The sequence below is a fragment of the Tarenaya hassleriana genome, unplaced genomic scaffold (assembly GCF_000463585.1).
Source record: "Tarenaya hassleriana unplaced genomic scaffold, ASM46358v1 Cleome13, whole genome shotgun sequence".
NCBI lineage: Eukaryota > Viridiplantae > Streptophyta > Magnoliopsida > Brassicales > Cleomaceae > Tarenaya > Tarenaya hassleriana.
The window spans coordinates 1,581,998-1,607,244 of record NW_010963495.1 but is presented as its reverse complement, the minus strand read 5'-3'; the positions used below and the strand labels follow the sequence as shown (position 1 = coordinate 1,607,244).

Below are 25,247 nucleotides of genomic sequence, written 5' to 3'. Positions count from 1 at the left end.
GGGCTCATAAAGTCCAAACCAGGGTTGTATATGGACTTTTCAAAATCTTAGGGGACTAATCAAGGGTATTATACTCTACGGGGTGAATGTTAATACTATATAAATAGAAGGGGGTAAAATACTATTTTTTAGATTCGAGGTAAGAAATCGAAAGAAACAGAATCTGAGGGGAGGAGAAAGAGAGATCCCGCGCTTTAAACGTCGCCGGCGGGACCCACTGTTCCCCGGACGGTGATCGCAGTTTTCAACCCTTGGAACTGTACTGCTGCTGTTACGTTTACCTAACAACAAGAACACATATCCCCCCCCTCTCTCTCTCTCTCTCTCTCTCTCTAAATTTTCACATTCCCCGAAAAACCTAATTTTTTCCCCAGTTCACATTTTCCCGATTGCTCCAAGATCCAATCACGCAATTTTGATTTTTTTGAAAAATCTTGGGTTCTTGGTCAAGTTCCGGTATGAAAAATCCCACAAAGAGTAGGAAAATCTGATGAGGCGAGGATGGGCACTACAATGCCGGGCTGTTTCTTCACGAGTATCCTGTTCTTGATCCCGATTTCGACGCTCCTGAGCTCCGGGAGCTGCCATGGCCGGATCTTCTCCTTTGAGATGCACCACAGATTCTCCGACACTGTGAAGCGGTGGGCCGATTCCACCGGAAAACTCGCTAGTTTCCCGCCCAAGGGGAGCTTCGAGTACTACGACGTCCTTGCCCTCCGCGATCGCCTCATCCGCGGCCGTCGCCTGTCGGAGACTGACTCGTCGTCGTCGCTCACTTTCTCTGACGGGAACTCCACTTTTCGTATCAGCTCTCTCGGATTGTAAGTGCGTTTTCCTCTGGTTATTTACCGTTAAATTGCGAAATTTCTCTATCTGGGCACGTTTGATTCGGTTTTTGTGTTGTGATTTCGGTATTAGTTTGCATTACACGACGGTTCAATTGGGCACACCGGGGCTGAAGTTCATGGTGGCTCTTGACACGGGCAGCGATCTTTTCTGGGTACCTTGTGATTGCGGTAGATGTGCACCGACCGAAGGCGCTGCTTATGCTTCTGTACGTTCCAAATTCTATCTACTGAACTTGGCAATTGCAACTTGAGCTTTGTTCAGTTCTGGATTGTGCTCTGTCATCGAACTTCTGCTGTACTTTGTTTCATGCTGTTTGATGCTTTGTCGAGCTACTAAGTGAACTATAGAATTCATCTGACTTTAGCAACCATGTTGGAGTTCCCATGAATCAGACTAGGTGATCTTTCTGGGTTTCTACATTGTTTTTTGTGAATGTCTTGAGATGGTTTCTAAGCTTGCTACATCGCTTTTGTAGGAGTTCGAACTCAGCATCTACAACCCTAAAATTTCATCCACGAGCAAAAAGGTGACCTGCAATGACAGCTTATGTGCACAGCGTAACCAGTGCCTTGGAACATTCAGCACTTGCCCTTACATGGTATCTTATGTCTCTGCTGAAACTTCGACGTCTGGTATTCTTATGGAAGATGTTCTGCACTTGGCAACAGAGGATGAGAGTCCAGAACGCGTTAAGGCGTATGTCACATTCGGGTGAGTTGTCTTAAGTCTGTGTTTCCTTCTAAGTGGTAATATCTGCATTTTCTGGTTTTTGCGGTACTCTTGTATGCTGAGGTGAAAAATACGCAGCTGTGGACAGGTTCAAAGTGGTTCCTTTCTGGACATAGCTGCTCCGAATGGGTTGTTTGGTCTGGGCATGGAAAAGATCTCTGTTCCGAGCATTTTGTCAAGGGAAGGTCTAATCGCCGATTCTTTCTCCATGTGTTTTGGGCATGATGGAGTTGGAAGGATCAGCTTCGGGGATAGGGGAAGTTCTGATCAGGAAGAAACACCACTTAACGTGAACCCATTGCAGTAAGTGGTAATCACTTAAGCACTTACTGTCCCTGTTAGAACTGACAAATCAGAATGTGTGCTTTTGGTTTAGCTAGCTTAACCTGTAGACAATCCTTCTGACTGCCGAATTGCGTTGCAGCCCAAACTACAATGTCACAGTGGCACGGGTGCGTGTGGGGACAAGTCTAATCGATGCTGAGTTCACTGCTCTCTTTGACACCGGAACCTCTTTTACTTATTTGGTTGACCCAATGTATACACGAGTTTCAGCGAGTGTGAGTACTTAAAACAACGTCAGATGTTCCTTTTGAAACTTGTTCCAGTAGCTCTACAATTTAGATCTTCTTCTTCTTCTTGTTCAGTTCCATTCTCAGGCCCAAGATAAACGTCATCAGCCAGATTCAAGGATCCCTTTTGAGTATTGTTATGACATGAGGTGCAGCTCCTGTTATTCGCTGTTCCTTTTCCATGGTTCTGACAATTGTATCTAACTTCTCTTCTATGATATGCAGCTCGGAGGCAAATCCCAGTTTGGTACCGAGTATGAGCCTGACGATGAAAGGAGGCGGCCACTTCAGCGTCAATGATCCTATAATTGTCATTTCCACCGAGGTACATTCCATCACACACAATCACACTTTTGTCCTTTCGTTACCTCCGAATCACAAAAGTTCAGATCTTGTTGATACATTTCGACAGGGTGAACTTATATATTGCCTAGCTGTTGTCAAAAGCTCAGAACTGAACATAATCGGGCGTAAGTCTCTCGTGATCTCTCTCTCGATCACACTATTCACCTTCAGCTCCGGATTCTTCCTTGACAAATGAAAGAATCTGGAGTCATTAATGAGCAAAATCTTGCGGAATCAAAAGTGGCTCTCTTTGTGTGATCTACAGAAAACTTCATGACTGGATATCAGGTGGTATTCAACAGAGAAAAACTTATACTGGGATGGAAGAAATTCGACTGTGAGTAAATCTCCCGTTCTTATCCTCTAACCCTTGTGATGTAATGTTCATTCTTGCTCTCTACGATGATATAGGCTATGATATCGAAAAGACCAAGAAGACGAAGCTTTCCCGAGCAAACAGAACAGAGGTGTCGCCTGCCATGGCAGCCGGAGTAGGCACTGCTCCTTCTCCTCCTCAACCATCCAAAACGAGCCATGATGCCTCACTTAGTTCCTCTTCCGACAGACGGATTGTCTCAAAGCCTCTTGTCTCTCTGCAGATTAGCGTTCATGTTTTGCTTCTGCTGCTTGTAGCTATCTGTTCTTGACATTTTCATTCAATCTCTTCTCTCGCTATCCCAAAAAAAAAAGGCCATCCATTTGTTGTATCATTACAACCATAGCATCAAAAGTATATAGCCTTTGTACAAGAATGTTCTTTCTTGAAATCTGAGATGAGATCAGATAATTTTACAGTAATGGCTTAAAAAAATCGATGGTATCATTAAACGGAAACTTGTTTAAAAAAAAAACAAGTATTGTTTAGGATGAAAATCTAATGAATCTCCTCTCTAATGCTCAAAGCCGTTTGATAGGAGAAAAAGTCAATAATCCGATGACAAGCTCAATAGCCAATCAGATCCGACCTTGGATTTACCCTAAGGGTGTTTTTGTAAATTCGTCTTCTTCTCTTTGTCCAAGAGCCGCATCATAGTTCTCCTCCTGGTTAAAAAAAATAAAAAAATAAACAGATATAAAAAACCCTTTTAGAGCGAAACTCAAAAAAACAGGAGAGAGAGAGCCTCCACTGCCGCTTCCATCGTCTCCTTCTCCTTCCCGGAATTGTTTTGGGAACTTTCCTGTTCCTTGTTTTTTTTTTTGCATTATACAAACCCTAACCCTAATTTCTCCGCCGCAGAGATTCTCAAATTTTCCCCGATTTTTTCTCTATCGTTTTTTTTTGTTTGGGCCATCGGTAATCGTTATTAGATACGGTGTTGATCAAGCTCATCGACTCACGAACAAACCCTAATTTTTGTCCGATGATGGCGTCAGATGATGTTGCTAGTCCCAATACCACCACCTCTTCCTCTGCTTTGTCTCCTCGCGTCATGAGTGATAATCATGGTAGCCCTACCGCCGCCGCAGGCGTATCGCGCCGCTCGGGTCGGCAGGTCTCATCGCCGTGGACCCAAATCGTCCGCGGCGAATCAGAGCCGATCGCCGCTGCTCCTTCCTCCCCTCAATCCAAGGCGGCGATCGAGTCGATTGTTTCCGCTTCCGCTTCCGCCGCACCCTCCGCTCCTCTCCCGGCGGCGGCTGCGGCAGCGGCGGAGGATGAGAAATCAGAGAGCTCCGCGGGAGTTCTTGGCAATGCGGGAAAGAAACCGGCTTGGAACAGGCCGTCCAATGGGGCTTCTGAGGTCGGGCCCGTCATGGGGGCAGCATCCTGGCCTGCTCTGTCTGAGACCACGAAAGCTCCTTCGAACAAGTCTTCTTCTGATTCGTTAAAAAGCTTGTCCGATGGATCGCCATCGTCATCATCCGTCCCTGTTTCCCAGGTTTGAATGATCGGCATGATTTTACGGGTTAATACGATTTTGCTTTGTTTGGCATAAAAGAGAAAATTTTATGCCTTCTGTGCCTGATATTTTGGTCCTGGGTTGATTTTAACCGAGATATTATTCAGATTGATGCAGTTTTGTGATATTTGGTCGCTGGAAAAGTTCAGCAGACTAATTTGCCGAAGTTTTTGAGAAACCTATACTCTTCCAATTGAAATAAACCTTAAAATAAGGCTGGTTGGTTGTGGATGTGTTTCATGTTGAATGCGGATTCTTGATACAATTTTCCTTCACGTATCAACAAAAAGCTTCAGTTTTTGCTGTTGAGATACTGACTTCTTTTAGGGTCAATGGATGAGAGTTGTATGTTCTGAAACGCTTGCAAGGTTTATGGGGTTGAGTTTCTGTTTTTCTGAATCTTATGTGTGGGAACTGGTAAATTGTTTGTTTTTCCACTTGTGCACTGTCTCATTTGCTCGCATTAGATGCTCTATCGTTGATGTTGACTTAATTCCAATTTAATAATGTTCAGATGCTGTTGTCTTTGGTTTAGGGAACGGGAAATGCATCTGTTCCGGCCCCAGGTTCATTTGCTGAATTGCCTTTGCACAATCCTTCTCCTAGAGGCCACCACAGTCAAAGGAATGGTCTCCCCTCACAATCCCATGGCGGTAACGATAACCAGTCCCAACGGAACTCATACAGGAACCAAAATGGTAATCATCATCAAAATCATGGGGGCAGGCGCATTCAGGAACATGGGAATCATAATTGGAACAGAAACTTTAATGCGAGAGATGGACATGCACCACAGCAGAGGGGTACTCCAGGGTTTGTTGGACATGCACCACAGCAGAGGGGTACTCCAGGGTTTGTAAGACGTGCTCCACCCCCTGTGCAGCAGCCTATTCCTGTCCCGTTTATGGCAGCCCAGCCTATTCAACCTTTTGGTAGTCCTGTGGCCTTTCCTGGTGAGGGACACTGAAGGTTTCCTTTTGTGTTTCAAAGTTCTGTGTCTTGTTCTAATGTTTTTTCATCATTTCAGAATTGGTGTCGCCTATTTATTATCCACGCATGCCTTTCATTTCTGCACCTGTTCCGGCTCCTGTCTTCTACCAAGTTCAAGACATTCCCTTATATACCAGAATACAGAATCAAATACACTTCTATTTTAGGTAATACCTTGTTAGATTTTCACACTTTATCTTGTTTTGTTTTGGTTTTTGACTCAGTGGTAACATTACCAACTGCTCAAATCTCCATCAGAAGGAGGAATTTGATTGCAAATATTGCTTTTGTTACAGTGAAGAGAATTTAATTAAAGACACATACCTGCGGAAGTTCATGGATGATCAGGGTTTTGTTCAGATACAATTGATTGCAGGTTTCAGAAAGGTGATATTCATTTTCTGTATACGTTTTTGTGCTTTATGACATTATCATTCTGTTCTGTCTTCTTTGATTGTTCATGGTAAGATCTCTTCCATGCCAAAGTTTAACACTTGTTATTTCTGATTTGGATGACACATGATATTTGGTATACTGAGAAGTTATATATTCGTGCTAATAGAATCTTATTTTTGTTGAAAATTCATTTATATTCCTAATCATCACATGACACAATCATACAAATAGGTTTTAGGCAAATGGAGTACTTGTTACGAAGACACGTTACAGAATCCAATGCAACCTAATTTATCGTCGAGATTAATGATTAAAAGCATCTTTCGTTCCTGTCTTCTATGCTGCATTCCATGAAATGAGACAATGTATTGTCATCTGGTTCTATCTCACCAATTTCCTTTTCCTTATTCATTTTTTGCTTCCCAAGTAAGTGAAGCATTTTGTTACTTGGTTTCAAATCACGGTTCTAGTGTTGTACTCTCTTTTTAGTTATCTCTGCCATGCTTCCTTGTTTTCTTTTTCAGGTTGTAGGACTGACTGATAATGTCCAGCATATTTTGGAGGCTCTGCAAGGTTCACCTGTTGTTGAAGTGCAGGTACTCTTGAGTCTTCAAATTTCTCATTTCTTATCATTCTCATTTGATATCCAGTGATTAAACTTGTTAAATTGACGCCTCAAGGGTTGAAGTCAAACAGTCAATTTGTCATGTTCTGCTATCGGTTGAGGTGTTTTGAGGCATATCTGGTTGGATACACGTTCAACTGATTATGAGCGCACTCTTTTTAGGGTGACAAAGTAAGGAGGCGCCATAATTGGCAGAAATTCTTGCTTCCTGCTAGTATGCGGACCCCCATTGTTTCAAGTCCCCAGTCTGCAGAGAGGGTGGGTTCTCTGGCAACACAAGTCCAAACCCTTACCCTCGAGCAGAATGCAACGGAGCACGTTGGTTCATCCAGTCATCCTGTTGAATCAAGTAAAACTCTCTCAGATGATCCAGACGTTCAGCAACATCTGACCATTGGTGGCAATCCAGCAGAAAACTGCAGTGACACAGCTGTTGTCTCTTCTCGACCTTCAAAGTCGAACTGAAGATGTGTTTCTGCTGCTGCACACATCTCAGCAACTCTTGGAAGAAGGAGAGATGGCTTCCGGAGCAACAAAGCTCGTCTTGTTGGAGCTGTTGGTGTTGGTTGACATTGGTACGTGGATATATTATTTTGTCCTGTGCAATACAGGAAAACAATAACAGAGGGGAACCCCCTGAAAACCCAAAAAAAAAAAATTGATAAAACATAAGAAAACCCCAAAAAGACAGGAAAAAAAAAGGAAAAGAAGACAAAAAGATCAAACTCGGCTTTATCATATCCTAGCTAGAGAAACTGGACGTATTTATGGTTTTTTTTTGTTTTTGTTTGGTGGGATGTTGCTGGCTTTTGTTCTTTATTTTATATTTTTGATACATAAGGGTTGGTGGTCATAATCCTGTTCCTTGCCTCTTCTGAGTCTTGAGTGTCTGTCTGAGGCTGTCATTTTGTTCCTTCAGACTCGCTCTGGGTTCTTTTATGGCATAGAAAGATGTGATCAATGTGGAACGGTTGGTTTTGCGACATTGTGGATTTGATGGATGTTCTGCTTCCAACTCTTTTTTAATACAAACCGTATTATATATATATATATATATATATATATAGATATATATGGGTGTGTGAATGAATACTTGATGGGTGTAGATTTGGGGTAACGGGTATTGTGTTTGCTTGTGTTTCATCTCTGTTTTGTTGTGACAGAATTTGCCGGTTACATGAGTTGCTGACATGCCATGTCCTTTTCTTCTGTGTTGAAGAAGAAGGTAATGTCTGCATATGCATGCATGCATGTACGTATGTATGTATGCACCTTTTTTGCATGGTTTCATGTGTGTGTGGGGAGGGTAAGTGTCCCCATTTTTCCACTAATGTTTCGGTGTCGGAGCACCTTCACAGTCACACGCAGAGAAAGATAGTAAAAGCCAATCATTGGCCTCTGGGCTCTTACCCACGTTACAAAATCTAACATTATTATATTTATTTATTTGGTCACCTACTATTTAACCATAAACAGCAGTGATACATGAAAAAAATTATTACCCTTCAATTTTACCAAATTATTATTCCTTAATCCAACGGTTAGCATTGTTTTGGGTCATTCTCTTATTCTCCGTTTCTTCTTTTATCACTTTAATAACGACAATAATTACGACTACGTACAGTTTCCTACAGTCTAGTTGAGACTTGAAAAGAATTGGATGGTACATTTTCTCGTTATCCGTTGGATCATTATTTTAATAAATAATCGAAACTCGCAACTCTACAGTTACAAATTCAGGCTTTGGACGTAATTATTTAATATTTAAATAAGGTCCACATGTTAGTTGTCCCTCTTCTCTTTTTTATCTTTTTTTTTCTCTAGATTTTGTATGTAGCATTTCTTTTTTTTTTTTCGCATGTACATTGTAATTTTATTTTATTAAGAAAAGAGAACCAATAATATATATATATGTGTGTGTGTGTGTGTATCCAATCATGTGTTTTTTAGTTATAATAATCGACTTTTCTTATATTGTATGATCATAAAAGTTTATACTAAGGCTAAGGTGAATAACAAAATTTAACAGCCAAAAATCCAAAGTATTTTAGACATTAATTAAATTATGTATTACGTCATATTTGAAAACTAAACCCATAAAGGGAAAAAAAAACAATTTTTGTGTGAAAATTAAGGGTTCGATGCAGAAGATTCACTTACCACTAACTGCAACTAAAGGAGATTTACTTATGGGTTCGATGCAGAAGACAAATCCACGTTTTAAGTAAGCTCTAGTGGTGGCATTACATAAATAATTACGGATTTATCATTAAATTGTTTCAGAATACTCTCTCTCTCCCTCCCCAACTGGAGCCAACCATCACACCAGAAATCACCAATGAAAGAGAAGCTCTGTTATGTTATGTTCTGTCCTCTCTCGCCTGTTACATTACCACATCATCCGACCCCCCCTCTCCCTCTCTCTGTGTATATATATACCCGTTGTTGTATAAGACAGTGACCCCCAAAGAACTAGGCTGCTTCTGTTGTTCTGTTCTCCAATGTTGCCATCAGCAGAGCAACAGGGCAGCCATAGAGTGTCTGACAGGAACAAGAACAAGAATCTCAACAGAGTTTCTTCTTCCACTTCTTCACCATCATCATCAACATCCTCTTCCTCTTTACCCACCAACTCCCAGACCCAGAACAAACATCCAACCACCATGGAAGAAGTCTGGAAAGACATCACCCTTTCTTCCCTTCACCACCACCAAAACCCTCATGATCCGAGGCTAGGCAGCCACCAGGCCCACGATCCAAACTCCATCTTCCAGGATTTTCTCAACAGGCCACTGAACCAGGAACCACCCGCGAGTCTGAGCATGGGTTCCTCAAGCAATGGGGACACAAGCACTGCCATTGCTCTGTACGGCTCTCCTCTCCCAGCTCCTGCAACTGTTCTCAGCTTGAATTCCAGTGCTGCATTCGAGCTTCTTGATAACTCAGATTCTCATCTGTTGCAGAACCACCCCCAACTCTCCTCAAACGTGTCCTCCTTTACCACCCCTTTCGAGGCTCTTGCCTCAGCGGGTCGGTTCGGTTGTTATGAGAAGAAAAGAGGCCAAGATTCTGATGGAAGTTCAAGTGATATACGCCACAAGCGTATGATCAAGAACAGAGAATCTGCGGCTCGTTCCCGGGCCAGGAAACAGGAATGTCCCTCTCCTCTCTCTCTCACCCCCACTTCTTTTCTATATGATTTGAGATGGGGAACGAATGAGGTGTTTTTGCATCTGAGAAGCTTTTGCATTTGTGGGTTCCGGGTTTTGTGTTTTTACAGGCTTATACGAATGAGTTGGAGCTTGAAATTGCTCACCTGCAGGCAGAAAATGCAAGACTCAAGAGAGAACAATATCAGGTAAACAAGCAATTAAGTTCATATTATCATTCTCTACTCCCATCTCAAACAACTTCAACACACTGCACTACTAACTCCTGACTGGAAGATTCTGATATTTATGCACATTTTGGTGTTTGTATTTATGGAAAATAAAGCAGAGGATGGCGGCAGCATCCCAGCTTCCCAAAAAGAACAAGCTTCAGAGGTCCTCAACAGCTCCATTTTGAAAAGAAAAAAAAATCTACCAGTCCCTCACTGTTTTGGTGTCTAAATGTGTTCCTTATGGAAAGAAAAAAGGGAAAGTTTGTACCTTTTTTTTAAGATATAACTAAGCTAAAACTTGTAGTGAGCTTAAGAAATGCAGGGGAAAAGAAGATGTAAAAATACATAGAAAAAGAAAGGGTCTTTCCATTTCCTAAGGCAAACACACTCTTACCTTTCTGATGCCGTTTTCCTTACACAAAGCTTTTGACTTCTGTCTAATTTCTCCCACAAATACTTTGTAATTCCATACCTTATCCTACCTAATGCAGAAAGATCATGATTTTTTTTTAATTAAAAATATGATAAGTGATGGTTACTGTTGAGCTATTTGGGTTCAGAGGATCTCTATGTAAGCAGCATCAGTAACCAAGAGACAAAAAAAAAAAACTATGTATGGTGCAATGATGTGTGTGTGTGAACAAGTGAAAAGGAACAATATCAAAGAATGGGGCTGAAAGTAGGTCCTGCTTTAAAGGGGTCAATTGCAAAAATACCCTTAAATAATACATAAGACTTCAAGTGATACCCTTCATAAAAAAAAGAAAAGAGACAACATCAAATATAACCTTATAAAAGTAGTTTTCCCATTATACCCTTTATTTTTTCTATAATATAATAAAATAAAAATAACTTTTTTATATTTCTCTCTCCTGTCTCCATCTCTCTTCCGTTCTCTCTTTTCTTTCTCTCTCTCCTCTCTCCATCTCTCTCCTGTATTACACACACTCTCTCTTCGAGCTCCTCTTGTACAGTGTGAATTCTCACCAAATTTGGTGAGAGAAACAAGTGAAATCACCAAAAATCTCATCCAATAAGAATAGATCTCATGTATAACTAAGTTTTCTTCTTTAAATTCTGTTATATATTTTGGGTATTTAGGGTTTTTTTTATGAAAGAGATTTGTTGTTTTCATGTTTATATTCGACCCATATAGTATAAATAAATAAAATGGGACATACATATCAATAGCATGTTGTATTTTGTATACTTAATCGAGTTAAATCAATATTATCATGATTCACATTAGTCAAATTGATCACATTAATTAAACTATGTCAAACTGGTCAAACTCTACGAAATAATCAGAATCGTGTTAGGATAACACTATTAGCACTTTAGGGTTTCTTTAGGAGAACACACATTGTGAGAAACAAAAAGGCGTTAAAATTTGAGAGCTAGATTTAGATTCATAGTAAGACACTTAATGAATGGGGTGATAATTGATCAGTTTACAGTTTGCAGTAGGCAAATTTGCGAAAACCGATAAGGTGTGATGAGTTTGACGAGTACTGACGGTGTGACGAGTTTGACGGTTTGACGAGTTTGTGAAAACAAACTGTTGGTCTAAATTAAGTTTTGATGGTTCAATGTGGTGTATATGAGTCATTATAACATATTTAACGAGTTTTTGATAACCGGAACTCTTATGGAAAAAAACTATTTCCTACCCTAAGCCAATGTGTTAGGAGAACACTATTAGAACTTTAGGGTTTCTTTGGGAGAACATACATTGTGAGAAACAAAAAGGCATTAAAATTTGAGAGCTAGATTTAGATTCATAGTAAGACGCTTAATGAATGGGGTGATAATTGATCAGTTTACAGTTTGCAGTAGGCAAATTTGCAAAAACCGATAAGGTGTGACGAATTTGACGAGTACTGACGGTGTGACGAGTTTGACGGTTTGATGAGTTTGTGAAAACAAACCGTTGGTCTAAATTAAGTTTTGATGGTTCAATGTGGTGTATATGGGTCATTATAACATATTTAACGAGTTTTTGATAACCGGAACTCATGTGGGAAAAACTATTTCCTACCCTAAGCCAATGTGTTAGGAGAACACTATTAGAACTTTAGGGTTTCTTTGGGAGAACATACATTGTGAGAAACAAAAAGGCATTAAAATTTGAGAGCTAGATTTAGATTCATAGTAAGAAGCTTAATGAATGGGGTGATAATTGATAAGTTTACAGTTTGTAGTAGACAAATTTGCAAAAACCGATAAGGTGTGACGAGTTTGACGAGTACTGACGGTGTGACGAGTTTGACGGTTTGACGAGTTTGTGAAAACAAACCGTTGGTCTAAATTAAGTTTTGATGGTTTAGTGTGGTGTATATGGGTCATTACAACATATTTAACGAGGTTTTGATAACCGGAACTCATGTGGAAAAAAACTATTTCGTACCCTAAGCCAATGTGTTAGGAGAACACTATTAGAACTTTAGGGTTTCTTAGAAACAAAAAGGCGTTAAAATTTGAGAGCTAGATTTAGATTCATAGTAAGACACTTAATGAATGGGGTGATAATTGATAAGTTTTCAGTTTGTAGTAGACAAATTTGCGAAAACCGATAAGGTGTGACGAGTTTGACGAGTACTGACGGTGTGACGAGTTTGACGGTTTGACGAGTTTGTGAAAACAAACCGTTGGTCTAAATTAAGTTTTGATGGTTCAGTGTGGTGTATATGGGTCATTATAACATATTTAACGAGTTTTTGATAACCAGAACTCATGCGGGAAAAAACTATTTCCTACCCTAAGCCAATGTGTTAGGAGAACACTATTAGAACATTAGGGTTTCTTTGGAAGAACATACATTGTGAGAAACAAAAAGGCATTAAAATTTGAGAGCTAGATTTAGATTCATAGTAAGACGCTTAATGAATGGGGTGATAATTGATAAGTTTTCAGTTTGTAGTAGACAAATTTGCGAAAACCGATAAGGTGTGACGAGTTTGACGGTTTGACGAGTTTGTGAAAACAAACTGTTGGTCTAAATTAAGTTTTGATGGTTCAGTGTGGTATATATGGGTCATTACAACATATTTAACGAGTTTTTGATAACCGGAACTCATGTGGAAAAAAACTACTTCCTACCCTAAGCCAATGTGTTAGGAGAACACTTTAGGGTTTCTTTGGGAGAACAAACATTGTGAGAAACAAAAAGGCGTTAAAATTTGAGAGCTAGATTTAGATTCATAGTAAGACACTTAATGAATGGAGTGATAATTGATAAGTTTACAGTTTGCAGTAGGCAAATTTGCGAAAACCGATAAGGTGTGACGAGTTTGACGAGTACTGACGGTGTGACGAGTTTGACGGTTTGACGAGTTTGTGAAAACAAACCGTTGGTCTAAATTAAGTTTTGATGGTTCAGTGTGGTGTATATGGGTCATTATAACATATTTAACGAGTGTTTGATAACCGGAACTCATGCGGGAAAAAACTATTTCCTACCCTAAGCCAATGTGTTAGGACAACACTATTAGAACTTTAGGGTTTCTTTGGGAGAACATGCATTGTGAGAAACAAAAAGGCGTTTTAGATTCATAGTAAGACACTTGATGAATGGGGTGATAATTGATAAGTTTACAGTTTGCAGTAGACAAATTTGCGAAACCCGATAAGGTGTGACGAGTTTGACGAGTACTGACGGCGTGACGAGTTTGAAAGGATCTCTAATCCACCTTTTCAGATTCCCGTTTAGAAGCGGTCCTAGGAGAAGAAATGATCTCTTCATTAGTCTCTTCAACATCATCAGATTTCTGCTCAGAAGCGGTCCTAGGAATAGAAGGAATAAACTGTCGACTCCCTACACATGATCAATTAAACAATAAATACAAATGGTCAAACCGTTCAAACTTGTCAGACCTAATAAGTGTGACTGGTATGACTGATATGAACATACCTCGTCCATGATGTAAAAAAGCAACATTCTCTTCTGACCATTCCATTGAAACATCAACATCATCCTCTTTGTTGTTTTTTTCCTCTGACCAATCCACATCTTCAATGGTGATTCCTGCCCTCTTCAGAACTCTCTCGAATTTTTCCATTATCCTTCTCTCCACTTTGTCACATATTCAAATGTGATGAAACGCATCGGTGTAACTTCACTAGTGGATGACTACTTTCATCTTCATGTAGATTAAACAAAATGTGTTCTTCTTCCCCCTATGTTTGAAGAACACTTCGAATACCCTAACAAAATAGCTCGTGTAATCAGTGACAACATTATACCATATTTAACTCGTATGTCAATAGTACATACCTGTGAAGTTACACCGATGCGGTTCATCACATTTGAATATGTGACCACAGATAATGACATGTTCGGTGATCGAGTATCTAACGGGCACACCGTTCAGAATAAACCACAACTCTTTCACGTTTCCTTCAAGCTTTAGTGCGCGATGTAAAAAGACAGACACCAGAACCATCTTTAATGTGTCTTCACATTGAAGATGGAAAATATGTCGAAACTGTGACTCTTTGTTGAAATATGTTCATTCTTCATTTGTTAGAGCCTTTTTAAGAGAACGGGTGGTTTGAACCGGATAACACTTTGTTGTGATCTTGGAAACATGATGAATGTCGTTAAAATCATATACGAAAGAAACCTGCAAAAAGAAAATTAACATTTATTATCAGTTTCGTTTCAATAGTAACCAGATGTATCAGAATCGTCAAACTTGTCAAACTCGTCATACCATTCAGTCGCGACGACTGTGACTAGTATGACCAAATTAGCATCGTGTGCAATTTGACGAGTGTGACTGGTTGTGACCATTTTTACTAGTTTGGTTAGACTAGTCTAACTCGTTATACCCTTCAAGTGTGACCATTGTGACTAGTACGACCATTGTGTCTCACCATGACAACTTCAATATGACTCGAATTTGTGAAAAAACTTATTTCCCACTTTCTAACCGAAACCCTAATTTTTCTGAACTATATAACTCCACTAATATGATTTAATATATCTCATTTGGACACTATAACTGTGATTCGAGTTCAATATTACTCGAATTGAGCAAAACAATGTTTCTTAGTTTTTTTAGCGAAATCCGTATTTTTCTAATCTATACTACGCAAATATGACCCATTTTAGTCAGTTTTATTATTGTTTATTGTTTACCCAAACACACACACATGAAATTCTAAAAAAACTTCTCACTTTCTCGGCGAGTTCAAGTACAAAACGCACCTGGATGTCTTCGTAAATAGGAGTCGAAGACGATGAAGGAGACGAAGCCATCTGAAGTGCGAAGATACTGCAAGAAGAAATCGCACTCTATCCTTGGGGTTACAAAGAAATCGTAGAACCAACAGACAGAGGAAGAAGAAAACTATTCAATATTTGATTTTTATGTTTTTTTTTTCAAATTCCAAACTCCACTCTCTAATATTTGCTCTTTTCGTTCTGTCATTGACACGTGTCCTTTTCATTAAGGGTAACAATGTCATTTTAGCATTTGAGAGTTTTTTTTTTGAAACCCTAATTTTGAAGGGTAGTACTTAAAGTGTCTGCGCACATTTAGAGGTATTTTTGTAATAACGCCGCTTTAAAGCTTGCATATGGAACAACACAAAGGACCTATCACTGAGCATTTATATTTCTTCAGCTCTATTATCACATCTTTCTCTCTTGTTTTGTTTGGATTCCACAGTGGCCAACAAGTTGCCATTCTGATTGAACCCCCAAACCAATGGGAAATCAGTCACACACACCCACTTTAATTTGGTCAAGGAAGAATATGATAGGCGAATAATACCAACCACTCCCAACTTTTCTTTTACTTGTACACTGCTTTTAAGGCATTGTTTTATCAAGTGAGCTGTTGTTTCTTCCCTACAATATACACTATCAATCACCTAATGGGGATAAGCCTAAATGATGATGTCCAAGAAAATGCTTCCTCATCAGTTTTCAGGTCTTGGTTCTGTATGCTTTATTAGCAACCAGAAACAAAAGATGAGAGAACATCCCGGGCTCATATCGTGTAAACATAGTATCATCAAGTTGAGGGGAATCTTTACCAAAAGTGGGAATCTATCCTTCCATTATGTATTGTTCCCTCCCTCTATGGCCAAATTTCTATCTTCATGTCCCATGGTGCACTATGCACCCATCAACTCAGCATCCAATACTACTTTGGATATTGCTTTTAGCTATCTTCGTACGGTCACGCTTATAATCTAGTGTATAGCTATATCAAACTTTTGTGCTTGTTATACTAACCAGAACAATGATTTAGAATATCAATCTTATCCTACCACCAGTCTCTTTGTATCATTTGGGTTTGCCTTCTATTGCCCCAACAACATTTTTAGTGAAATTCCAGATGGATCAAACATAAGATAACATGAAGATACTACCAGAATTCAACTCAGTCAAGCAGCATTATAATTAAGAAAGGGACAGTGAAACCAACAGCTCTAGTAACTAGAAACATAAGACAGAATAATTCATTGATATGAGGAAAAAGTCACAGCAGTATGCATCAGGCAAAGCTAACAGAGAGAAAGAGACATCCAACAGATGTGGTGGAACAAGTTGCTACCTTATTCTGATCCAATAGTCCATCAGTTTTTGGAGCAAAACAAAATCGTCAAATGTTTGAACATCGCCTTCCTCTGAAAGTATCTTGCCACCCCTTGGAGCCAAGCATGGAATCCCGTATTTCATCTATCATGTTCACATAACTTAAAATCAGTATCCATGTCTACAATGAGGTAAAAGCTAAAAGGAATAACACCAAATCTATTAAGAAGAAAAAAATGAGACCAATCCAGTCTTCTTTAGGATGATTCCCCCACTCATCCCGATTCAAACTCCGAATACATTCCCTTTTAGTTGGAACCGAGCAAAAACCAGAAAGAATCAGATCCAGCTACATCAATCCCCAAAGGAAAATTCCTTAAAGACGATTCTCCAATTGCATTGAACGCAAAACAAAATACCATAGATAAATTTTGAATGTGCCAGGTTTGGACAAGCCATTCTAGAAGAAGATTTGAAAAGTTTCCAACTTTATGACGTAGCAAGTACCAGAGATATCGAAATTCATCGTGGTTGGAACGAAACAAGACATCTAGCCCTACTAGCCTTGTAGAGGAGCTTGGATCGAGTAAAAGAGGGTTTATCTCGTATCCTTCAAATGCTCGTACGCATCAAAGTAATAAGGAAACGGGATAATTTTGGATCCATACGAATTCAGGGACATGATAGTACTAAGACACAAACAAGCACAATCCTTCTTCATGCAACAGATGCTTATGTGAAAAGAGACGCCAATGGCGTTACTGATAAGCGAATTCGCTTTCTCGCAAAGCAAGCCCTGACGGAAAATTCAGCAGACTGCGTAAAAAAAGTAAAAACCCACAACCGAAATCTTCATAAAAAATGCAAGGACCGATCGAATCGAACCTCAGGGACTGCTTGGAGAGAGGGGACACGAGAATCGTCAGTTACATATCCCGCGTCTTTCAGCAGTACTGTGCTAAATCTCACCATGTTTCAGCTCCGAGCTTAGTTTTATTTTCTAGGGTTTAATCTAATTTCCTGGAATTTCGTCAGGAAATCGAGTTGAGGTACGAGCACCGAGACGTCACAGTTTTGGTCAGTGACCGCTGTTCCCCGGCAGGGAGTAAGCTGCAAAGCGCACATTGTTCAGGGTTCTGTCCGTAAATTATAAAATTTTTAATTAGGCCCTTAATTCTCCTATGTTACAATCAGATACCAATGTTCAATAGGAACTGACATCGTTCGGATATCTGAATTTCTTATTTTTTAGGATACCATATTCACATCCGAATCTTTAAATGAATCTGAGTACCTTACATTCCCATAAAAATAAATATAAAATCTCGAAACATTAAATTTTAATTTTAAGAGTGGCCATTAAATTTTAATTTTAAGACATTCATGAACATGATGGTGGTCATTTCGGAGATTCTGTTATTTCGGTTATAGTAATTATAACCATTTGATTTTTATATAAATTTTGATTTGATTTGATTCGGTTATTTTTCGGGTTCGGTTTGGTTTGATTTCGGTAAAAAAACTCATTTTTTCAAAGAAATTGTTGGTTTTCTCGAGTATTTTTTTATTCGGTTTCGATTTTTTCAAGTTTAAAGAAATCATAACCGTTCAGTTTTGATATCGGATTCGGTTCGGATACAACTTATTCGGTTCGGTTCAATTATTCGGTTAATAACCAAAATGATCACCACTGTGAATAACAATGAATGGAAAAAGTAAAACTGAGACTATATCATATAGAAAAAGAAGAGAAATTAATTGTATGATACATAGAGCTGAAATATCCGATGAAACTCCAACAAAACTAATTTACATATGAAGATGTCATGAATGAAACACAGTTTTACGAGAAGTTCGCGCTTGTCAGAGATACGACAAGAACAAGAACACCGCTTACCTATATATATTACCATATGTTTTCCGTGTAGTAAGAACAGTGAAGAACTTAATAGTCATGGAGAGATTCACTCAGTGTTCCATGAACTGAGACGTTGGGGGGCTTATCTTGGTCTTCTCTTGAGCTGCAGGAACAGATGCTAGTTACATTAATTACCGTTCTGTTTGTTTTTTTAAAAAAGATTTTGTAAAATCGGATTAGTGTTTATGTCTATGTACCGTAAGCACCACGGATATCGACTTCTCGCCATTCTTGAACGAGGGCACAGCAGCAACACATGAGATGCGAGAGGAAATCATCTATAAATCCTCCCTGCCAAACCCAACAGATCAGTGTCTGAATACACTAAGCCATTGTTCTTTTCTGTGATCAGTGTCTGAATACACTAAACCATTGTTCTTTTCTGTGATCAGTGTCTGAATACACTAAAACTCAAATCTGTTTTCCTCAGCATGCAATCATAACCAGTAAGTAGCTTGTGTAGATATCGAGATTCATGGTGTGATGGATTGTATAGAGTGAAAGAGAATGAAGAGCATGCACGTACCGTGATGTTGAGCCTCTTCCGGAGCTTTCCCCTTATGCAGCAAGTGTAGCAGCAGCACGACAATATCAAGGAATATGCCATTAGCTCGTTACAAGTTTCAGCTGACGCTGGAGAGGCAAGAGAACAAATGCTGATTATTGATCAAGACTATATGAATCCCAGATCGGATAAATAAAGTAACGGGTAGTTGTTTTCATCAGAGAAGAATTCTTACAGGTGTGCCTGTTTGTTGCCACAGTGACAATCTTTGCCAGTGTGCCACACGGGAAGAAGAATGTCTTCAAGCCTGTGGTAAAACCATTATATTTGTGAGGGAGGGGGGGAGTGGTCTTAGTAATTACATTCCAAGTTAGAAGGAGAGGCTTACAAAGAGAAGGTTCTGAACAACAATCCAGCAAGTCAGTCTCCCATTCTTCACGGTGCTTTGATGATCGAGTTGAAAGCAGATCATGTCCGGAAGAGACAGAAGAAGTGGTCCTGCATAGTAAAATTACAGGTTTAGCTTAATAGAAACAATACATTCCCTTACAATTTTTTGGCCTTCCAGGCATCATTGGCATGCCCTTGTGGTCATGCAAATATTTGGAGCCATTCCCCTTTTCTCTTTAGTAGAAAGGACGCTTAAGTGGAGGAATCCACTGGTGTTATAGACTTATTTGCCTCTCGTAATTCGGTGATACCACAAACTCTACATTGAAGGAAAGCCTCATGAAGTTATAGATCTTTAGTTATATCGGAATGAGTCAGAGATGCCAACCTCGAAGCTGAACGACTACTGATTTTCTTTGGAGAGTCCTCACCATATGAATACTCTTCCTTGTTGCTGTTCTCTTTATGGGAACTTTTCTTAGATGAATCCTTTTCAGGGTCAGGTTCAACAGTAGCAGCAGCTTCGGTAACCTCGATCAGATGCTGTATAACTTCACACTGATTCACATCATAATGCGACTGTGACCGCTGCAGTTCAAGCTGCAGTTTCTGGTTTTCCTTTTTCAGCGCCTCACAGAAAGCCAAGTTAGGGTAGGAACAGGAGAGCGTCTTCTTCAGGACCGAGGCCGCTTCTCTGGTGGATTCTTGCTTCAGAATAACATCTTGCACCCTCCTATCCTCCTCATCCAATGTGTACTCCCGCTGATCACGGTCAATAACCTCTATCCTCTCCTACACATTCTCACGTTTCAGTATGCATACACACAACCAGAGTTATCATAAGTAAACACACCAAAAGATCAAACTTTTTTGCAACTACGGAATCATAACAAGGCCAATTACATACCCTTATCCGGGCATTGTCAACCAAAGTGATGAGAGGTATAATCTTGAGGTAACGATCGATCTCGTTTTGAGCTTTACGGAACTGGTAAACGATGTTCCAACCCATTGCCAACAAGTAGAGATAGCTCCTGTCCTGACAACTGTTGACCAGGATGTAAGAACGCCTCAGAGCCTCCTCGAGCTGCTCGAGCGGCTCTCTCGTCTCTGGATACTTCTTCAGCTCAGAGATCTTAAGCTGTTCGAGCAAGTTCCCGATGAGCTTGAGATGCTGAGCAAATTGCCGACAGTTCTTCTTGTGCATTCGGGCCGTGTTCGCCGCACTCACGATCATTCCGATCAATCTCACGGCGTCGAGCCCCGTGAGCTGCGCCACCGACGCGATATCGCCCAGATGATCCCATGAATGAGCCATCGACAAAGTTCTTGCTCGTACTGATCATTACCCAGATTATGTTCAGACATCAGCTTGAAACCCTAAGAAACAGTGAGATCCAAACAGTGGGGAATCCAAAAATTTACCTCTACAGCTCTGATGATTCGGATGATTGCGGGAATCGGAGAGTTGGGTCCTAGCTACTCATGCATTGTTGATGGAATCCAAATTCGAGAAGATTCGGACGCCGGATTCGAAGTTAAGACCCAAAGATTCGGATTTTCCGAAAACCCATCATTTCAGGAATCGCATTACGGATCAAAGATTCAGGTAAGAAGCAGACTTGAGTGAGGAGCAGACAGCGGGTTCTTCAACCGGAACACAAAAAAAGAAACAAAAGTAGGAAAAAAAAAGTTTATAAGATACCAATCACAAAGATTCTCAACGACTCGTCTCCGCAAGCTTTTCTACGTCAAAGATCTTCCGAAAAAAAAAGCGAAATTAAAGGAAAAAAAAACAAAGGAGAGTCTCCTGAACACTTGAAGCTGACGAAAGCGAAAAGAAAAGACAAGGAAAAAGTCAGTGAATTTCGGCTAAGACCTCCGGCGAACCTCGCCGGCAAACCGAGCTCCTTTTCGCCGGAGACAAGAAAGAAGAAACTTGGAAATAAAATCACGGGAAAGAGAAATTACAGCGCAAAATTAGCATTGGGAAGATCACCTAATGCATTGAAGAAGGCAACAGTTGTACCCCTCTTCTCACACTTTTCCAAGTGCAACGATGAAAGAGAAAATCTGAGAATTATTTTTTTTTCAGAATCTTGAGGAGGAAGAAGGAGAAGAAAAAGAAAAACATTGAATCCTGGAATCTACCGCCATTGCTTTCCGAGAAAACAAATTTCTCGTCTTCGTCTTCGGATTAGAAACAGAGAGATTCTCAGAGAAAAATTTATCCAGAAAATAAAAAATTCAATCTATCGTTCTACTTCCCAGTTTTTGCCCACCTCCATTTGCCACACGTCGAAGGTAGTGCTATCCCTACTGATATTACGGATTAGCCCTTCTCTCCTTTCTATATTCACGAAAATGCCATGGCTGATATTTTTTTTTCAAATTAACAATGACGGATGATTGTCCTAAATCCCTAATTACTTTTCAGTTCCACGCTAATTGTGGAAATTACCCCTAATTTAATAATGTATTTAATCATTTCTAGAGAGAAAAAACAGGTGAAAGAATAGGAAACGGGCGAAGAAAGCTAATTGTTATCAGTGCTAATTAAACAAATTAAATAAGGGTTTAGGAGTTTTCGGGGACAATAATTCGGAATGTCATGTCATGTCATGTGGACCCACCATCATCGCATGCAATGACACCGAGGGACGCACATGTCTTCTTATCTACCTCCATTCCATATTGGTTAATGGTTAATGGTTATAAACGTCTAATCAATTGATATATTGTTACTATATGTGAAAATTCGAAAGTATATAGAACAAAATACGGTCCATGTATTATTCATATTTCATTGGTAAAATATATGTGATCTGTTTCTTGTGATAATTAATTACTTGCCCATCTTCTAAATGTCAACTTCCACGAGAAACACCCTAAATACACTATGCACGCGCGCACCCACACATTTATGTGTGTATATATATATACAGCAATATGTTATATATATATATATATATAATATAGCAAATGGTGTATATATTGAGGGAACGATAATGATGGGCAGTGGAGCTCCTGTGGCTGGCTATCCCTAGGCTTTTTTGGCGATTTGCGGTGGTTCTATCGTAGAAGCTAGTTATTTTTTTTTAATTACTATTTATTCCTTGGCTTTTTGTAACCATACAAATACAATTAATTATATAGTTTTTAGTTATGGTTATATTATTATTATTACTATAGTTGTGAAAAAAGGGAACTACTTTTACAGTTGGCCGGTCCATTAAAAATGGTCTCTCACAGTGGACTCTTCACTTTTGGTGGGTGAAACACGTCATTATTTTAATGCCGTTTAGGGGTATAGTTAATAGTTGATTTATGTAAAAAAAAAAAAAAAAAAAGAGGAAGAAACACCTAATTTTTTTGTCTTGATTTGAGACCGCAGCTAATTGTTTTTTTTTAAAAAATGTTTGGTGGGTTGTCTCCATGTGATTTGGTGGGGAATATTAATAATCATAATAATAATGATCGTGTGCATGTCAATTTAACATTCCCAATGAGTCCCTATCCAAAAATCTCATTTATAAGCCAATAAAGAAACCTATTAATGTTATCAACATAATAATATTATGATATATGGTGATGGGTTTAGAAAATTGATAAATGTATTATATTCATGGAAGTGGGAATAGATTCGATTCAATATATAAAGATTCAAATCCTCGACCTCGGGCAAGGTAATCTCGTATTTCATGGGGCCAGGTGTCACCTGGGCCATGGTTTCGGGTCATTTCGGCCCAGAAGTTTTGCCAAACAATCCCGTTGCATCGTTGTAACTCTATCCCCTTCTCCAAACATCCCGCATAAAATTGTGCATCGTAAGCTTTGGAAAAGCTGTACCAATTCGACTTCGTTGTGTCTCTATTCCCGCTGCCAAACAGACCTTTTTCTCGTGTAGGATCCCTTCCGCTATAAATACCTCTTCCGCATGCACAAGTGGATGGCTTTGGATCGGAGAGATTCGGAATTCGAGAGATCTCTCGTCTCCTCTCTCTTTCCAGTTATTCAAAAACTTCGATCCGTTGGTTCTCTCCTATACCTTCCGATATTGGTTTTGGCGGGACAAGGAAGTCCTCAATATCTCCTGTAAAGCTACTTGCGACCCATCGCGATCGATCTAGGGTTTCGTTTTGTTGGTCCAGATCCGGATTTTCTTACAATGTGTCGGTTCTGAAATAGCTTGTGTCTGGGGTTTCTGTCGGGTTGTTTGTGACTGTAAGATGTCCCGGTGTTATCCGTTCCCGCCACCTGGTTATGCACGGAACGAAATCCGCGATGAAGCTCTGATAGAATCGATCAAGGTTTGTCGGGCATTTAGTTCGTGGCTTCGGTTTTTGGCTATCGGGTTCTTGCGATTTTGAGTGCTCAACTTGCGGGTGTTTGGTTTTCGAACCCTAGTTATCGATTCTTGGTACCTGTATTATGTGGTTTTGCGAATGTTTGCATAAACAACACGTCGGGATGAGAGAAAGGGGGAAATGTGTAGTGCGTCGTTGAAGATATCGTATTGAAGTATGCTGTTGTGTGTAAGATAACGAATACTGTCGATTTGAATTGAACATTCTGTGTGAGAGAACAATCCAAGTAGACCAACTTAGTAAACGAGAAAAAGAACAAAATTTTATGTGAATCCCCATGTCTGGGTTTCTGTAGTTCATTGGATGTCGGGGCAAATGTCTGTCGTGTTCTTGCTTCCATGCCTTTCTGTTGGCACGAAATGGACTTGCGCAAAAGGTTACGGTGCTATCTGTGTTGTTAAAACATTTGGTTTGTGGGGATGAAGCAACCTGTGGAGCTGGTCAACAAGCTTAATTTATGAGAAATCCCATGTTTCCTGGTCTATTGCTAATTTCCAGCATTTTTTCGTCTATGTCAGTGTCATGATCTTCTGTCTTATTAACCTTGATTCTTTCTTTGAATGTTCAGAGAGAAGAGGAGAAGGCTAGGAAAGAAAGGAAGGAGAGAAAAAGGGAAAAAAAAGAAAAGAAGAGGAAAGAGAGGGAAAGTGGGGCAGAGGGGAGCAAAAATCACAGTCATAAGAGACGGCATAAAGACAACGACACAAAAGAGAACAAGAAAGTTTCAGATAATTGCAGGAGAGTAGATAATGAGACTGAACTTTTGGAGAAGAGCTGCCTTACCGATGAACGTGACAATCAAACAGCATCGCAAAACTCATGCGATAGCACTATTAACTGCAACGAGAGGCCGAAGCAGAGCCTGCCTCTCGATGACAATCATAACACCTCTGGTGAGTTTGTTTGCGTTTCTTACTTCCCCGGGGAAGGCTGTATACTTGTCGGGTCTGTTTGCTTCTCTTGCACACTGATGATATTCTTTCTTCAAATTGTTACTATGAATGTGAAGAAAGCATCATTCGGATCCGGTTGCCTGTCAAAAGGCAGAAAGATCCTGAAGTGCTAACCAGCAAGGATGAACAGCCTTATTCTCCCCGGGGAAGGATTGTAGCATCTCAACCTCCTCCTAGAGAATTGGTTGATCAACCATGTTCGATATCCGCAAGTGTAGCCCCGCAACATGTTCTAAGCCTAAGTGAAGAGAGCAGTAGGAGCCATATCACAACGAGATTCAGTAAAGAGAAGATGCCCTCTCGTAGTCACCGGGAACAACCAGAGGTGGAGCCGAGCAAAGAGAAACCATGCTCTGTAATGGAAGAAACGGCTCGAGCTTCAAGCCTTTGCACTATTTGCCCCCCAAAAGTGGCTGTGCAGTTCCTAAATCTCATTGAAAATTGGAGTCCTGAGCCCGCGGGCAGTGATCTGTCTGACTCGGAAGATCAAGAATGGTGGGTAATGAGAACAAATAGTCGTAACAATGGCGCCGGAAGGATTCAAGTCAGCAGTCTCAATACTAGCCAGGGAAGTAGTTTGAAGCAGTGGCCAGGTGCTCGCTTTCTGCCTGGAACCGATATACATGCTTTACCCTACACCGTCCCGTTTTGATTCGCGTCTACACACTTCCAAGGAGAAGAAAACGACTGCATGGCAGTGATGTGGAAGTGGCAGTGGCACTGACATGAGCTCGTTTTTTTTTTTTTTTTTTTTTAAAAAAAAAAAATGGGGAAAAGC

General features: G+C 40.0%; 6 protein-coding genes across 16 annotated transcripts; 4 read left to right on the top strand and 2 right to left on the bottom strand.

The window, feature by feature from the left end:
- The first annotated feature begins 166 nt into the window (after positions 1–166).
- On the top strand, positions 167–3,289 carry LOC104807510 (aspartyl protease family protein 1). The gene is made up of 10 exons (XM_010532817.2): positions 167–821; positions 919–1,054; positions 1,325–1,560; positions 1,657–1,881; positions 2,003–2,138; positions 2,226–2,299; positions 2,376–2,475; positions 2,563–2,620; positions 2,761–2,832; positions 2,907–3,289. The coding sequence occupies exons 1-10, from the start codon at positions 502–504 to the stop codon at positions 3,140–3,142; spliced, it is 1,593 nt and encodes a 530-aa protein (XP_010531119.1). The 5' UTR covers positions 167–501; the 3' UTR covers positions 3,143–3,289.
- A 280-nt stretch (positions 3,290–3,569) lies between these two features.
- On the top strand, positions 3,570–7,451 carry LOC104807509 (la-related protein 1C-like). 3 transcript variants are annotated; one of them, XM_010532815.2, is made up of 7 exons: positions 3,573–4,375; positions 4,932–5,181; positions 5,221–5,349; positions 5,424–5,553; positions 5,683–5,773; positions 6,307–6,378; positions 6,570–7,451. In XM_010532815.2, the coding sequence occupies exons 1-7, from the start codon at positions 3,857–3,859 to the stop codon at positions 6,870–6,872; spliced, it is 1,494 nt and encodes a 497-aa protein (XP_010531117.1). In that variant the 5' UTR covers positions 3,573–3,856; the 3' UTR covers positions 6,873–7,451. The 3 variants fall into 3 exon arrangements, with proteins under 3 accessions (XP_010531118.1, XP_010531117.1, XP_010531116.1); XM_010532816.1 differs by lacking the exon at positions 6,570–7,451 and adding an exon at positions 6,463–6,563 and having other exon boundaries at positions 3,570–4,375; positions 4,932–5,349; XM_010532814.2 differs by having other exon boundaries at positions 4,932–5,349.
- Positions 7,452–8,580: 1,129 nt separating this feature from the next.
- On the top strand, positions 8,581–10,177 carry LOC104807508 (protein FD-like). Of its 4 annotated transcripts, none has more exons than XM_010532812.2 (3): positions 8,584–9,559; positions 9,688–9,765; positions 9,903–9,976. In XM_010532812.2, the coding sequence occupies exons 1-3, from the start codon at positions 8,909–8,911 to the stop codon at positions 9,972–9,974; spliced, it is 801 nt and encodes a 266-aa protein (XP_010531114.1). In that variant the 5' UTR covers positions 8,584–8,908; the 3' UTR covers positions 9,975–9,976. The 4 variants fall into 4 exon arrangements, with proteins under 4 accessions (XP_010531110.1, XP_010531113.1, XP_010531114.1 ...); XM_010532813.2 differs by having other exon boundaries at positions 8,585–9,559; positions 9,906–9,977; XM_010532808.2 differs by having other exon boundaries at positions 8,581–9,765; positions 9,903–10,177.
- Positions 10,178–13,660: 3,483 nt separating this feature from the next.
- On the bottom strand, positions 13,661–17,408 carry LOC104807507. 3 transcript variants are annotated; one of them, XM_010532805.2, is made up of 5 exons: positions 17,222–17,408; positions 16,356–16,480; positions 14,999–15,085; positions 14,063–14,411; positions 13,662–13,992 (listed from the first exon to the last, which is right to left on the bottom strand). In XM_010532805.2, exons 1-4 carry the CDS (start codon positions 17,306–17,308, stop codon positions 14,312–14,314), a joined length of 399 nt encoding a protein of 132 aa, XP_010531107.1. In that variant the 5' UTR covers positions 17,309–17,408; the 3' UTR covers positions 13,662–13,992; positions 14,063–14,311. The 3 variants fall into 3 exon arrangements, with proteins under 3 accessions (XP_010531108.1, XP_010531107.1, XP_010531109.1); XM_010532807.2 differs by having other exon boundaries at positions 14,999–15,065; XM_010532806.2 differs by having other exon boundaries at positions 13,661–14,411.
- A 656-nt stretch (positions 17,409–18,064) lies between these two features.
- LOC104807505 (protein MID1-COMPLEMENTING ACTIVITY 1-like) lies at positions 18,065–21,413 on the bottom strand. Of its 4 annotated transcripts, none has more exons than XM_010532801.2 (9): positions 21,121–21,413; positions 20,575–20,973; positions 20,057–20,487; positions 19,538–19,941; positions 19,148–19,257; positions 18,995–19,066; positions 18,781–18,887; positions 18,452–18,545; positions 18,065–18,357 (listed from the first exon to the last, which is right to left on the bottom strand). In XM_010532801.2, the coding sequence occupies exons 3-9, from the start codon at positions 20,465–20,467 to the stop codon at positions 18,305–18,307; spliced, it is 1,251 nt and encodes a 416-aa protein (XP_010531103.1). In that variant the 5' UTR covers positions 20,468–20,487; positions 20,575–20,973; positions 21,121–21,413; the 3' UTR covers positions 18,065–18,304. The 4 variants fall into 4 exon arrangements, with proteins under 4 accessions (XP_010531103.1, XP_010531106.1, XP_010531104.1 ...); XM_010532804.2 differs by having other exon boundaries at positions 20,575–20,796; XM_010532802.2 differs by having other exon boundaries at positions 21,149–21,413.
- Positions 21,414–23,090: 1,677 nt separating this feature from the next.
- LOC104807504 (vicilin-like seed storage protein At2g18540) lies at positions 23,091–25,212 on the top strand. Its single transcript, XM_010532799.2, has 3 exons — positions 23,091–23,459; positions 24,085–24,409; positions 24,526–25,212. The coding sequence occupies exons 1-3, from the start codon at positions 23,379–23,381 to the stop codon at positions 25,119–25,121; spliced, it is 1,002 nt and encodes a 333-aa protein (XP_010531101.1). The 5' UTR covers positions 23,091–23,378; the 3' UTR covers positions 25,122–25,212.
- The last annotated feature ends 35 nt before the right edge of the window (positions 25,213–25,247 follow it).

Excerpts from the sequence above, each read along its gene's own strand:
- LOC104807510 (XM_010532817.2), top strand. The coding sequence starts at position 502 with ATGGGCACTACAATGCCGGGCTGTTTCTTCACGAGTATCCTGTTCTTG. Across the intron at positions 1,882-2,002 it reads CTTAACGTGAACCCATTGCA|CCCAAACTACAATGTCACAG; the intron begins GTAAGTGGTAAT and ends ATTGCGTTGCAG. Across the intron at positions 2,833-2,906 it reads GGGATGGAAGAAATTCGACT|GCTATGATATCGAAAAGACC; the intron begins GTGAGTAAATCT and ends ACGATGATATAG.
- LOC104807509 (XM_010532814.2), top strand. The coding sequence starts at position 3,857 with ATGATGGCGTCAGATGATGTTGCTAGTCCCAATACCACCACCTCTTCC. Across the intron at positions 5,554-5,682 it reads CAAATACACTTCTATTTTAG|TGAAGAGAATTTAATTAAAG; the intron begins GTAATACCTTGT and ends CTTTTGTTACAG. Across the intron at positions 6,379-6,569 it reads CACCTGTTGTTGAAGTGCAG|GGTGACAAAGTAAGGAGGCG; the intron begins GTACTCTTGAGT and ends CACTCTTTTTAG.
- LOC104807505 (XM_010532801.2), bottom strand. The coding sequence starts at position 20,467 with ATGGCTCATTCATGGGATCATCTGGGCGATATCGCGTCGGTGGCGCAG. Across the intron at positions 19,942-20,056 it reads TTGACAATGCCCGGATAAGG|GAGAGGATAGAGGTTATTGA; the intron begins GTATGTAATTGG and ends GAGAATGTGTAG. Across the intron at positions 18,358-18,451 it reads CGATATCCGTGGTGCTTACG|CTCAAGAGAAGACCAAGATA; the intron begins GTACATAGACAT and ends CTGTTCCTGCAG.
- LOC104807504 (XM_010532799.2), top strand. The coding sequence starts at position 23,379 with ATGTCCCGGTGTTATCCGTTCCCGCCACCTGGTTATGCACGGAACGAA. Across the intron at positions 23,460-24,084 it reads CTCTGATAGAATCGATCAAG|AGAGAAGAGGAGAAGGCTAG; the intron begins GTTTGTCGGGCA and ends TTGAATGTTCAG. Across the intron at positions 24,410-24,525 it reads TGACAATCATAACACCTCTG|AAAGCATCATTCGGATCCGG; the intron begins GTGAGTTTGTTT and ends ATGAATGTGAAG.
- LOC104807508 (XM_010532808.2), top strand. The coding sequence starts at position 8,909 with ATGTTGCCATCAGCAGAGCAACAGGGCAGCCATAGAGTGTCTGACAGG. Across the intron at positions 9,766-9,902 it reads TCAAGAGAGAACAATATCAG|CAGAGGATGGCGGCAGCATC; the intron begins GTAAACAAGCAA and ends TGGAAAATAAAG.
- LOC104807507 (XM_010532806.2), bottom strand. The coding sequence starts at position 17,308 with ATGGTGAGATTTAGCACAGTACTGCTGAAAGACGCGGGATATGTAACT. Across the intron at positions 16,481-17,221 it reads CTCTCCAAGCAGTCCCTGAG|ATGAAATACGGGATTCCATG; the intron begins GTTCGATTCGAT and ends TGAACATGATAG. Across the intron at positions 14,412-14,998 it reads CTATTTACGAAGACATCCAG|GTTTCTTTCGTATATGATTT; the intron begins GTGCGTTTTGTA and ends TTCTTTTTGCAG.